The sequence below is a fragment of the Phyllostomus discolor genome, chromosome 13 (genome assembly GCF_004126475.2).
Source record: "Phyllostomus discolor isolate MPI-MPIP mPhyDis1 chromosome 13, mPhyDis1.pri.v3, whole genome shotgun sequence".
Lineage (NCBI taxonomy): Eukaryota > Metazoa > Chordata > Mammalia > Chiroptera > Phyllostomidae > Phyllostomus > Phyllostomus discolor.
This window is the reverse complement of record NC_040915.2, coordinates 58,809,086-58,820,141: the sequence shown is the minus strand read 5'-3', so window position 1 is coordinate 58,820,141 and position 11,056 is coordinate 58,809,086. Positions and strand designations below refer to the sequence as shown.

The 11,056-nt window shown below is 53.9% G+C and overlaps 1 pseudogene and 1 gene segment (V, D, J or C); both read right to left on the bottom strand.

Moving 5' to 3' along the window:
* Positions 1 to 1,554: 1,554 nt before the first annotated feature.
* LOC114509474 lies at positions 1,555 to 2,182 on the bottom strand (annotated as a pseudogene).
* Positions 2,183 to 5,544: 3,362 nt separating this feature from the next.
* Positions 5,545 to 7,126, bottom strand: LOC114509473. The segment is given in 3 exon segments: positions 5,545 to 5,636; positions 6,576 to 6,938; positions 7,051 to 7,126. Coding segments are annotated over 3 exon segments (513 nt in total).
* Between the last annotated feature and the right edge of the window lie 3,930 nt (positions 7,127 to 11,056).

Genomic DNA, 11,056 nt, shown 5'->3' with positions numbered 1-11,056 from the left:
TGCAGCCCCCCTGCCTGTGTCTGTGACGTGGAGGCAGACGCTGTGCAGGGACTCGGTGCGTCTCAGGATGAACAATAAACACACAAACAGCTTCTCTGTGCAAGTGAAACTGGAAAAGGCAGCAGACCTCCTGCTGCCTGTCACTACCAAACCCAGTAACCAGAGTCAGAGATTGAATCTTTATGGGCGCTTTATTCAGATGGCCAGCGACCTGAGAAGAGGGGGGGTTTCCACCCTGAAAGACCCTTCTCACGTTTCCTTTCCAGGCCAACGTTTTTATAGCAGGGAATAAACAAGGTGTGGTGAGGGGTTTTGAAATTCAAGGAGAATTAGGTGAAAGAAACTGCAACATTCTTGTCCTGGGCAGTTAGCTGTTCCCTGGGAAGGGTGGTCCTCTGTCTCTCCCTGGAACTCAGTGTCCCGCATGCCTCCCCTTGTCCCCAGGCGGTGGTCCTCAGCAGTGCCCCAGGAGGTCGGCAGTTTCTCCCAGGGGCCAGGATGGGCCTTCTCTGTAGTTTCTGAAACAAAAGCTTTAACATATGCATTACTCACTAGCTTTATAACTATTTACCTTAAACTAACCTTTTCCAACTCTTGAGTCCCCTCTCACAAGTACTCAAAGGTGGATGGTTGCATCTTTTGAAAGAAGCAACAATTCTATTGTCATGTTACAGCGACTGGCTGTGGGTGGAGGAGAGTGGACGACACACCTGGGAGATGAGAGTAGGAAACACTTAGGACTTGAACTCAAGCTGGTCTACGAGGTTCACCATCCTCCCCAGACACAGAGCCCTGGGGAATGAAACTCCAGCAAGAACTTGTCCTTTTTCCTGGAAACTAACGTGGAGATGGAGTTCAGTCCTGCAGAGCGAGAGGGAGAGAGGAGGGGGTGCGGGAAGCAGCAGCGGAGCAGAGGAGGGGAGGGGCGGTGTGCGGGGCCCGGTCAGTGCGCATCTGTGGGACCCGGGTCCCTTCACCTGTGTGGGCTGCTGCGGGGACAGAGGAAACTGTATGTCTATGACCCGGGTCAGTGTTGACGTATCACTGTGGACGTGCCATTAGCAACACAATATTGTCACTTTAAGCAGTAGGTTTTGCTGGTGAACATGACTTTCTTTCTTCTTTTGTCCTTTTTTCATCCTCACCTGAGGACATGCTTATTGACTTCAGAGGGAGGGGGGTCAATGGGGAGAGAGAGAGAAACAATGGCCTGTTGCCTCCTGCACCTGTCCTGACCAGGGATTGAACCCACGACCTAGGAATCTGCCCTGACTGGGAGCACAAACCCCGGCCCTTTATGAGACCACACTCCAACCACCTGCACCACACCAGCCAAGGAAAACACTTTATAGTTGCAGACACAGGGTCAATTTCTTACCTTACTCCTACCCTGTGGGTGTGGGCAGCGCGGCTCCACCCCCTCACTGGTGTGAGAGCCTGGAATGCCCTGTGCTGGCGTCCTGACTGAGTCACTCATTTCTGTTCAAGAACAAGGCCTAGTGAGGAGCGCCCCCTGCAGGCACCTTCGCAGAAGTTTTCAATAAAAGATCCTCAGAGACAAGGGCTCTGGGCCCAGGGGTTTCTGTCTCACTTCCTCTTCATCTGAGCCACTGTGAGTAACTGAAGCTGCTCCCACTGCCATGCTCTGTAGCACAGTAATAATCGGCCTCGTCCTCAGGCTGCAGCCCCTGAGATGACCAAATGTGCAGCGTTGGCCGAGGTGTCTTTGGATCCGGAAACTCGACTGGGGACCCCAGGTCCCAGCTGCTTGTCTGAGTCTAAGTAGTAGTACAGGAAAAACCAGGGAGCGCTTCCTGGCTTCTGCTGGTACCAGTACATGTTTTTACTACCAACGCAGATATCACTGCTCAGGGTGCAGGTGAGTCTGGCTGTGGCTCCCAGAGACGCAGAGAGGGAGGGCGGCTGAGTCAGCACAGCCTGGGAGAGGGAACCTGCAGACACAGACACATGGTCAGTGAATAGAGGGGTCAGGGTGCAGTCTTTCTGGGTTGGTCTCTGAGGCCCGTCCCTACCTGCGCAGTGAGAGAGGAGCACGAGGAGCAGAGGGGTCCAGGCCATGGTGAGCACAGACCGTTCTCAGGCTACAGAGCTGGGGCTGGGCTGCCCAGGCCTCTCTTATCCCCTCCCTGCTCACAGACAAGGGGCTCCTCATGCAAATGTGTCCCCACCCAGAGCTTGTCACCCAGGGCACTGACAAGGTCTCGGGGCATTCTCCAGGGAGCCAGCCTGATGTGCTGGTTTCCCCTGTGGGTGGGGCTGGGGAAGCATCCAGGGTTGGCCCAGCCCCTCCGTGAGCCCTGGTGCTGGGGCTCAACTCACATCCCAGACAGAGGGAGATGGAGGTTGCCTTCACCCCTTGCAAGAGCCCTGGGAGGAAGCGTCTGGTGAGACCACACGAAGGTTAATGCTCAAGAGAATAGGCCAGCCCCAAGAACAGACACAGCTGCTGAGGTCCAGTTAGGTAGCATAGAGTCCGGCCTCCAGGCTCAGGCTCCTTTGTGTGATGTGTCCTCACTGGGCAGCTAGCTGTACGGGGACCACAGTGCAGTCCCACTCTGCCGTCTGCTGGTTACAGGGCCCACTCGTGTCCTGGACCAAAACCCTGAGAGTCCAGCTGATTTCTGCAGCTCAGCAGGTCACTGAGTCTATTCACACATCCAGGGTCTGGTTCCCAGATACCGTGACTCTGAGACACTGTACTGGTTCCTGGTGCATCTCACTCCCAGGGGTATCACTTTGGGAGGGGCAAGCATGTACTTATATGACAAATTACTTTGGCTTCACTCCCCAGTGAAGATGTGGCACAGCGCATGCACAGGGAGCTTCCTATCCCACATGGCAGATGACGGACAGCTAATCCAGTTTGAAGGGCTCACAGGGGCTGCTCAGGGAAATAACCTAAAAAGGGGTTTTCCAGGAAAAAGCTCAGTGACATATTCAAAGGACAGCAACGTAGCAAATATTTTAACTCATGGGATGCATGTACAGTTTTTATGCAGATCTGATTTAATTTAGTTGAAACTGGTAAAAGATAATGGCCTTGGTGGGCTTCACAGGTCGCAGTGCAGAAGGTAAAATGCCTCTTGGTTTTAGAAATTGACTCAATATTCTGAAGTTTGCAGTATTCTCTTCATCTGTGTCCCGTGTTTCTTGCTGAAATTTTATCTATGGTGTCCTAAAAGTTGTTTACATTTCAAACAAATGTGTCCTGTATTTTCTTACTCACCATGTCAGTTTAGTAACAGGCAAATATGAGGCTGTGCTGCGTGTGCAGATGGGCTGAGTGTCTGCGCAGTGGGATGCAGGGGGTCCCCCTTCCTCCCGTGCCCCGGGGGCAGCTCTGCTTTACTGTGTCAGCGCTGCCCCGTCCCACACTCCCAGACCCTCAGGCCTTTCAGTGAATGGTTACTTAGGACCAGGAGACCCTCTTCCCTAAGGCCCTCCCTGCTCCAGGCACCTGGAGGGATCTTTCTCCCTATGTAAGGCAGGTGCTCCCTGCTTAAAAAGATCGTGAATTCTCTCTCTGCTGCTTCAACAAAACACTGTCTGCTCCGAGGAGAATCCAAAGCAGTTTGGTCACTTCAGGGAGGACCGTCCTGTGCTGGAGGTACCCAAGGACACAGAGCCTGCGGTCTCGGACGCCATTTATCCTGGACTGGTACCGTGTGCAGATTTCATGAAGGGCGTTGGCCCTGGAGGAGGTGGTTCTGCTGCTTCAGTGATGCAGGGGCTGCAGTGCAGTGAGCATTTTGTACATAATACTCAGGCCCCAGGCAGATGTCAACATGGGCCTTTCTCATTGAAGAGGACTAGCTCAGGAGGAAGGATCCACCCACTTCTAGGGCAGAGCCTTCAGAGTGGAGGATTCAGCACTTGGCAGAGGGGACCCTGTTGCAAGCTGCATCCCAGAGGCAGGAAAAGGACACCCAGGGACAGGGGAGGTGGTGACAGCAAGGTCACTCTGTTAGGGTCCAGGATATCAAGTTCCATCTCCCAAAGACCCACTCTTCCTAGAATTCCCTCAGCCCCTTCATGGGGGCGAGCACCAGACTAGAGGCTGCACCTCACGGTACCCGCTGCAGTCTGTGCAGCTTATGGGGCTCTGGGCACTGATGGAGGAGAAAGTCTTTATGTTTCTGTCCACACGGAGAGGGTTTCCTCATACTTTCCCTCTCAGTTTCCATCTCTGAGGGTCAATGTCTGTAATATGTTTCATGTCCCAGAGTGGTGTTGCCCAATCTGGCCCTGATCTGTCACTATGGTGACTCTGGAAGGGGCAGGGGTCCTCCCTGGGGCCCCAGTGGAGTCCCTGAGCCTTAAGATTCCATCATAGGGGGCCGTCCACGTGCCATTGACCTTCAAGTTCACATGACAGTGAAAATCCTCTCAGATTTGGGCTGCAGTGATATTCTAATACTTTATGGATTTTTAAAATCTCTTGATACTTATTTGTTAAAATACTGGCAGACTATTTACCAAATGATAAAAACAAAAAGAATCATGACTGAGAAATTGAGTTCTCCCAGGTACAAAGAAAATGAAAAGACACATAAGGAACAGCGTCTCCCCATCGTAATAAACACAAACGCAGACGAAGGAGACGTCACCACCAGCAGCTCCAGGTGGCGCATCGGGTTCACGTCCACACGGCAGATTAGAGAAAACACAGGCTCTGGAGGAGAAATTGATAATGCAGAAAGTTTAAATGAAATGAGGATAAAATGAAAATGAAAACTATATTGAAAGAGATACAATATACATTTTCCTATGAAGATAAAGGGGTTTCAAAAAGGAGTAAAAACAATACTTTCTCTAAAAAATACACAACATATTATAAGGAAGTATTCCACACAAAAAGTGTAAAATAAAATCACTTTTGCCACCAACACAAAAAATTTACAACGGGATCTTTCAAAAGTGTCTGCTACATACACATTTTTCAAACCTTGAAAAAGTGGAAGCTTTCCTGATTCCCACAGAGAGCAGGTGTAACAGTGACACCTGCACCAGACAGAACAAATGCAGAAAAGGGTAAATTACAGACGATAACGTGACACATGATCCAAATGTTCTCACGTCAGTATTAACGCAGATCCAACAGCAGGCCAGTAAGTGGACGCACCAGCATCACATTTGATTCCCTCCAATGTCCAACTTACGTTTCAGTTGATCGACCCTCTCACAGAGCACATCATATTACTAGAACAAAGGATAACATCAAAACCCCTCAATAACTTCAGAAGAAGCCTTTGAACAAAGTATAAAAGTAACTTATATAAAAACACACACAGTGTGAACAGCAGGCACATTTGTGGTGTGGGAACTCACACTCCCTCCTCACACACCCGACTGAGCCCCACACTCAGCTCTCAGCTACTGAGGTGGGAGGACGACATTCTCACAAAGATGAGGAAGTGGCCACTGTGGCTTCACCTGCGTTGTCATTCAGCATCACATGGTAAGTACTGACAATGCAGGTAAACAAGACAAAATTCATGGTTGGATCATAGCACTGGTTACTTTTCACACGTGGTCATTTCCCAGCACCAACTGCCGGCCACAGCCCGAGGTGCTTCGGGGCTGGTTCAGCCAGGACACAGGCCTCTCCCTGGGATCTGCAGGGACAGGGGTTCACAGTGAGGGGCAATGAAAGGTTGGCAGCTCTGGAACACCCAGGAAAGGAGTCACTGGTCACTGACAGAGACGGAGGACACCCAGCCAGAGTTTGGGTCTGAAGTGACCAGAGATGGTGCCCCCATTCCAGCACCTGGGCTTCAGAGCAGAGCCACTCTGTGTCCCCAGCTGATGGGGGGCTGACTTCCTGTTTTGTCTGAGATCTATTGTCCAGGTGGGGGCTGCATGAGGTGCTCTGAGGACAGTGGGTAGGGGAGGCACACCCATTCCCCAGGGGCTGCCCTTGAAGAGCTTGCCCCAGGGTGGGAGCAGCAGAAGCAGAAGCCACAGGTGTCCTGAGTGGCACATGCTGGGACGTCCCCTTCCTGCAGATGAGAACGAGCTTCTCGTGGTCTCAGGTCCCACGGGCCTGCAGCTCTGTGTGAGCACAGAAGACACTGTGACAGGGTGGCTGTGAGAGGCAGCCTTGTCCTCAGCTCTCAGCCCAGTGACGGTCAGGGACCCTGAGCTGCCCAACCTGATCCCAGGAATGGATCGTGAGCCACACAGGGTGGATCTATCCTGAATGATGGGTAGGGTGAAGGCTGAGAGGGGACATGTTGTGACAGCACACACTCTAGGCCTTCCTGATGTGCACTGATGTGGACACAGACGGGTTACCTGTCCCTGGTTCTTGCTGACCCATCAGGGATTCTGTTCCCAGCACAGCCTCCCCCTGACACACAGGACATTCCACTCATTTCAGAAAACCGCACAATGTGTTGCTGCCACAAACAGGCCTCAGAGGCAGCGTTCAAAGGATGTGACACATGTTCCTGTCACAGTCCCCTGTGGTGGGTCTCAGACCTGAGTTCAGACCAACCAAACCGAGAGAGCAGCTGTCTTCTCAGAGGAGTGGGGACTGCCCCGGGGAACTGCACTGCAGGGGACAGCAGGTTTTTGTCTCACTTCCCCACGGCCCTGCAGCACTGTGGGAGCACTGACACTATTATCCCATGCTGAACAGTAATAGTCGGCCTCGTCCTCAGCCTGGAGCCCAGTGATGGTCAGGGTGCCCATGCTGCCAGACTTGGATCCAGAGAAGCGGTCAGGGATCCCCAAGGGTCTACTGCTAGTACTAAGGATGACGGTTTTAGGGGGTTTTCCTGGGACCTGTTGGTGCCAGCCGACATGGGAACCACGCCCGATGTTGGTGCTGCTTCCAGTGCAGGAGATGGTGACAGTCTGTCCTGGGTTCCCAGACACTGAGGGTGGCTGAGTCAGCACAGCCTGGACCCAGGAGCCTGGAGGAGGGAGACACACAGAGATGGTGATTTTGGGTCCAGAGACAGGAGCAAGAAGAAGACCCCCAGGTGTCCTCCCAATGTCGCCTCCCCTGTCCCCTTATCCAGTCACCTGTGCAGTGAGCCAGGAGGCTGAGCAGGAGAGGGGACCAGGCCATGGTGGAGTCCATCCCTGAGTCTTGCCTTCTGTGGCCTCACAGTGGAAGCAGAGCTTCCCCAAAATCTCTCCCTTCCCCTCTTCATACTCTGAGAGAGGGAGGGCCCACTCATGCAAATGAGACCCCTCAATTTCTGATCCCTCCCTGGGCCCTCTGTCAGGTACCTGTGTCTGGGGACTTCAGGGGGGTTAGGGGTGAGCCTGTGTGAGACCCAGGGCATGGCAAGGCAACAGCTGTGACCTGAGCAGAGGGCACCAGGCAGTGCCAAGTCACAGGTCCCAGCTCTGATGACCCCAGACCTGCAGGAACAATCCCTGAGCGCCCCCTGGTGCCCAGACCTAGACACACCACTGTGTGGCATGCTGACTGAGGCCCATCGCAGACAGATCCTGTCTTCCCACAGCCCTGTTCCCTGACCTGCTCCCTTAGGGGCAGTCCCGGTGCCCCCTTATTGGGGATCCCTATCACTCCAGGACTCTTTCATGTCCTACTCAGATTCCTCGGGGTGAGTTGCTCCACGTGTACCTCGGCTGGTCCTTGGTCAGCACCGCGCTGCTGCTTTCACTCAGGTCGTCTTCCCTGGAGCAGGACCAGGCCCAGAGCAGTGACTGTCCCACGGCGGTGTGAGCCCTGTTTTCAGGACACTTTTATTTTACACTGTGACTCCTCCCTTGTTAGAAATTATTCTGCATTTCTCCAAGGCACAAAAATAATCTTTCAATGTATTTTCTGTCTTTCAGCAGACAATAAGTATATTTCTATGCATATAAGTTTAACCATGCTTTACCTAGTAAGTGGGAACTTCATTGTTTCATACATTGAATAAGTAATTCCCATGGTCCCGTGTATATTGGAATGAGAGCAGATATCTGATTTTTTGAATCAGGTTCTCTGATCCCAGCTTCCTGGACCCAGAAGGGGACAGTGACGGTGACAGTACCACCTGTCACCAGGACCTTGTGAGTAGGGATCCTCAGATGTGACTTCAAGGTCACCGGGGGAAGCACTTTGGAAAGAAACCCAGAAGGGGATGCATCATGGATTGTGGGGCCCCAGGCCCAGGTGCTGGTCCTCTGGGACTGTCCTCCCTGAGGGAGGGGCAGAGGAAGCAGAGGCACCCAGGGGATGTGGGCAGGGCCACCATTGCCACTTGAAAACCCGCTTTCCCCGTGTGAGTCCTGCTGGGAAAGGAGGCCATACTTCGGACTTTCTGCTGCCTCCTCCCTTTCCCAGGAATATGTCATTTCAGACCATTCCTCACAGATGGGAGGGGGTGTGGCTCTCCTCAGAACTGAGATTTCGTGGAACATTAAAAATGTTGGGGGTCAGAGCAGCTCATTGTTGAGACTGGAACCACCTTGCCCATTTCCCTGGCCAGTTTCCAGTGTCCACACACCAGACCCAACTGATGGATGATGAGGATAGAAGGCAGAGTGACCCACGTGGTGGCACCAATTGGGGAACCTGTCTGTCTTTGTTCTCTGATGGCTACCCAGGCCTGCCAGCCGTGTGTCAGGGTCCCCATTGCCACTTGTAAACCCGCTTTCCCCGTGTGAGTCCTGCTGGGAACTCACGGTGACTGACCCAGTTCCAACCCCAGGGACAGGCTTCACCTTCCCAGGAGGAGTGAGACGGTCCCAGCACTGGGCACAGTGAAGGTGTCAGGGTGCTGCTGTGAAGGACCTTGTGCAGGCCAGGGCTCCAGGTCTGTTGGTAGCAGGGTCCCGCTGTCCTCACGGGACAGGCTGCTGTGGGGTCACATGCCTGGTAATGCCTAGGGGGTTCGCTCCCAGGACAACATCAGCCTGGTGACACTGCGGTCAGTTAAACCTCAGAGAAAGTCGAAAAGTAGCTATTGCGGCTATCTTCTGGAAACAAACCTCCCTGAGTCACCACTGAATGAGCAGGGCATTGTGGGTAAAGTTTCCATCCCAGGGCTCACCTTGGGACTCAGCCACACTCACTTGCCTGTGACCTTCACCCAGGAGGTGTAGCTACTCCCTTCCCGCCAGTTTCAAGGAGCAACATTTGCTTTCTCCCCACCTGGCCGTGGGGCTCTGAGTACCCATCGACCTTAACAATCAGACCCAGAGACCCCTGCACCCCCAGTGCTGTGCGGCTTGTTCCAGCTGCTGCGAGCCCGTCCTCAGCCCCTGTTCCTGACTTTCACTGGCCCCCCATGCCCCACATCATCCTCCCCAGTGGCCATGAGACACCTGCCTCTGTCAGGTTCCTGAACCCAAGGGATTTCCTACCTCGGTGCCCTCCCAGGTCCCAGCATCTTTACACCTGTGGGCAATGCAGGATTCAAAGGATGGCCCTTTGCATCATGGACCGATGGGTCAGGGTATTCCCCCGGGCACGTGGCAGCTGCTCTCCTGGCCTCCTTCTCATCCCAGCTCACACCCGGCTCCCTGCACAGGGCAGGGCCCTGGGGCTCTGCCAGGACCTGCAGGAACCCCCCAGATGCAGAGCTGCCCCGATGCACTTGCTGCAAGTGCAGGAGGCAGTTCCCTTCTCACGGGGCCTGATGTCAGCTGGGCTTAAGGCAGCTCATCTGGGCCCCAGGCTGGGAACCTGGGACAGACCCAGGGAAGAGTGAGGACAGGGCTCCCAGAGTCCTTGTCCCACATGTGTGGGGAGAGTACCCTGCCAGTCCTCCCCAACCACCCAGACCCCACTCAGGGGCCATGAGAAGAGACCAGATGAGGGGCTTGCCCACACTCTGCTCCTGGGGGTCACAAGGATGCAGGTGTCTCAGCTCCCATTCATCCCCGGATGGAAGGGCTCTGCATTCTCGTCTTGCCCCCCCCCCCAATTTGGGGGGTGCATAGGGCACCCAGGGATGACCAGCAAGGTAGTGGGGGTGAGTTTCATAATATGAATGCTTCACTCTTACTACTTTGCACCGAACATGAAGCCCTCTGCAGGAGAGGTGGAGGCCCTGCAGAGTAACCAGATCTGGGTGGGAGGAGGGGCAGAGGGGCTGCACTGGGCAGCCTGTGCTCTGGAGCTGGTCTGGTCCCGGGGCCCCAGGATGCTCCAGTCACTCCACCACCCGCCTCCCCAAAACTCAAACCATGTCTTCTCTTTCTGTGAGGTTCAGGGGTGTTCTCCTGGACAACGTCATAGGGTATGGGTTAGGATTTGAGAGATGCCCCTTCTCCTCCCTCTAGGGGTGCACCCACTGCACAGGCACTGAAGAGTTTTCTCTGGGTGTTCCAGAAGCTTCCTCTATCAGCATGTGCTCCCAAACCACCAGGATGTCCTAGGAGGCCCTTGCAGCCAGGCTCACAGGGACACTCACTGACCCTGGGTGGAGGACAGATGACCTTCCTCCTCCTGAGCCCTCAGCTGTGCCAGTCCCGGCGTGTCCCTCTGCCAGAGAAACTGCCAGAGTGGGTGAGTCCTCAGGACCCAGGAACATCCTAGGGTGACCCATGAACATGACACTGTGTAAATGGCAATGTGGCCTATAGTGCCGGGAAGAGGCTGCCTGGGGCCCTGGCTGGGGTCCGACTAAAAGTGGACAAGGGCGGCGAGCGGGCGCTGTCAGGTCTGTGTCCCCACGGTGGGCCCATTAGGAGTCTCTATGTGTCCATCTCCCCTCAGCCAGCAGCACACTCCAAATGCCTGTGTCCTGTTCTGTGTCAGACTCGCCTGCATAAAATCCATCTGAACACTCGATAATCATTCCATTGTGAAGAGGGAACAACAATCAGGATAATACTTTTCAAACATTCAGTGTTTTTTGCAAAGAGAACATATGTGTATGGGAATTCTGGTTAGAAAAACAGGAACGTGCTGCCTTCTGCTCCGGGCTGAAGGAGCTTCTGAACGTGTTTTTGTGTGTCAGTTGATTCTCTTCATCCGGAGTTGACGGGTTCTGGGTCAGCCCCTGTCGTTCCCAGGGAAACCACATGGGGGAACTGTCGCCAAGAACTTAGAGCCACTTACAGG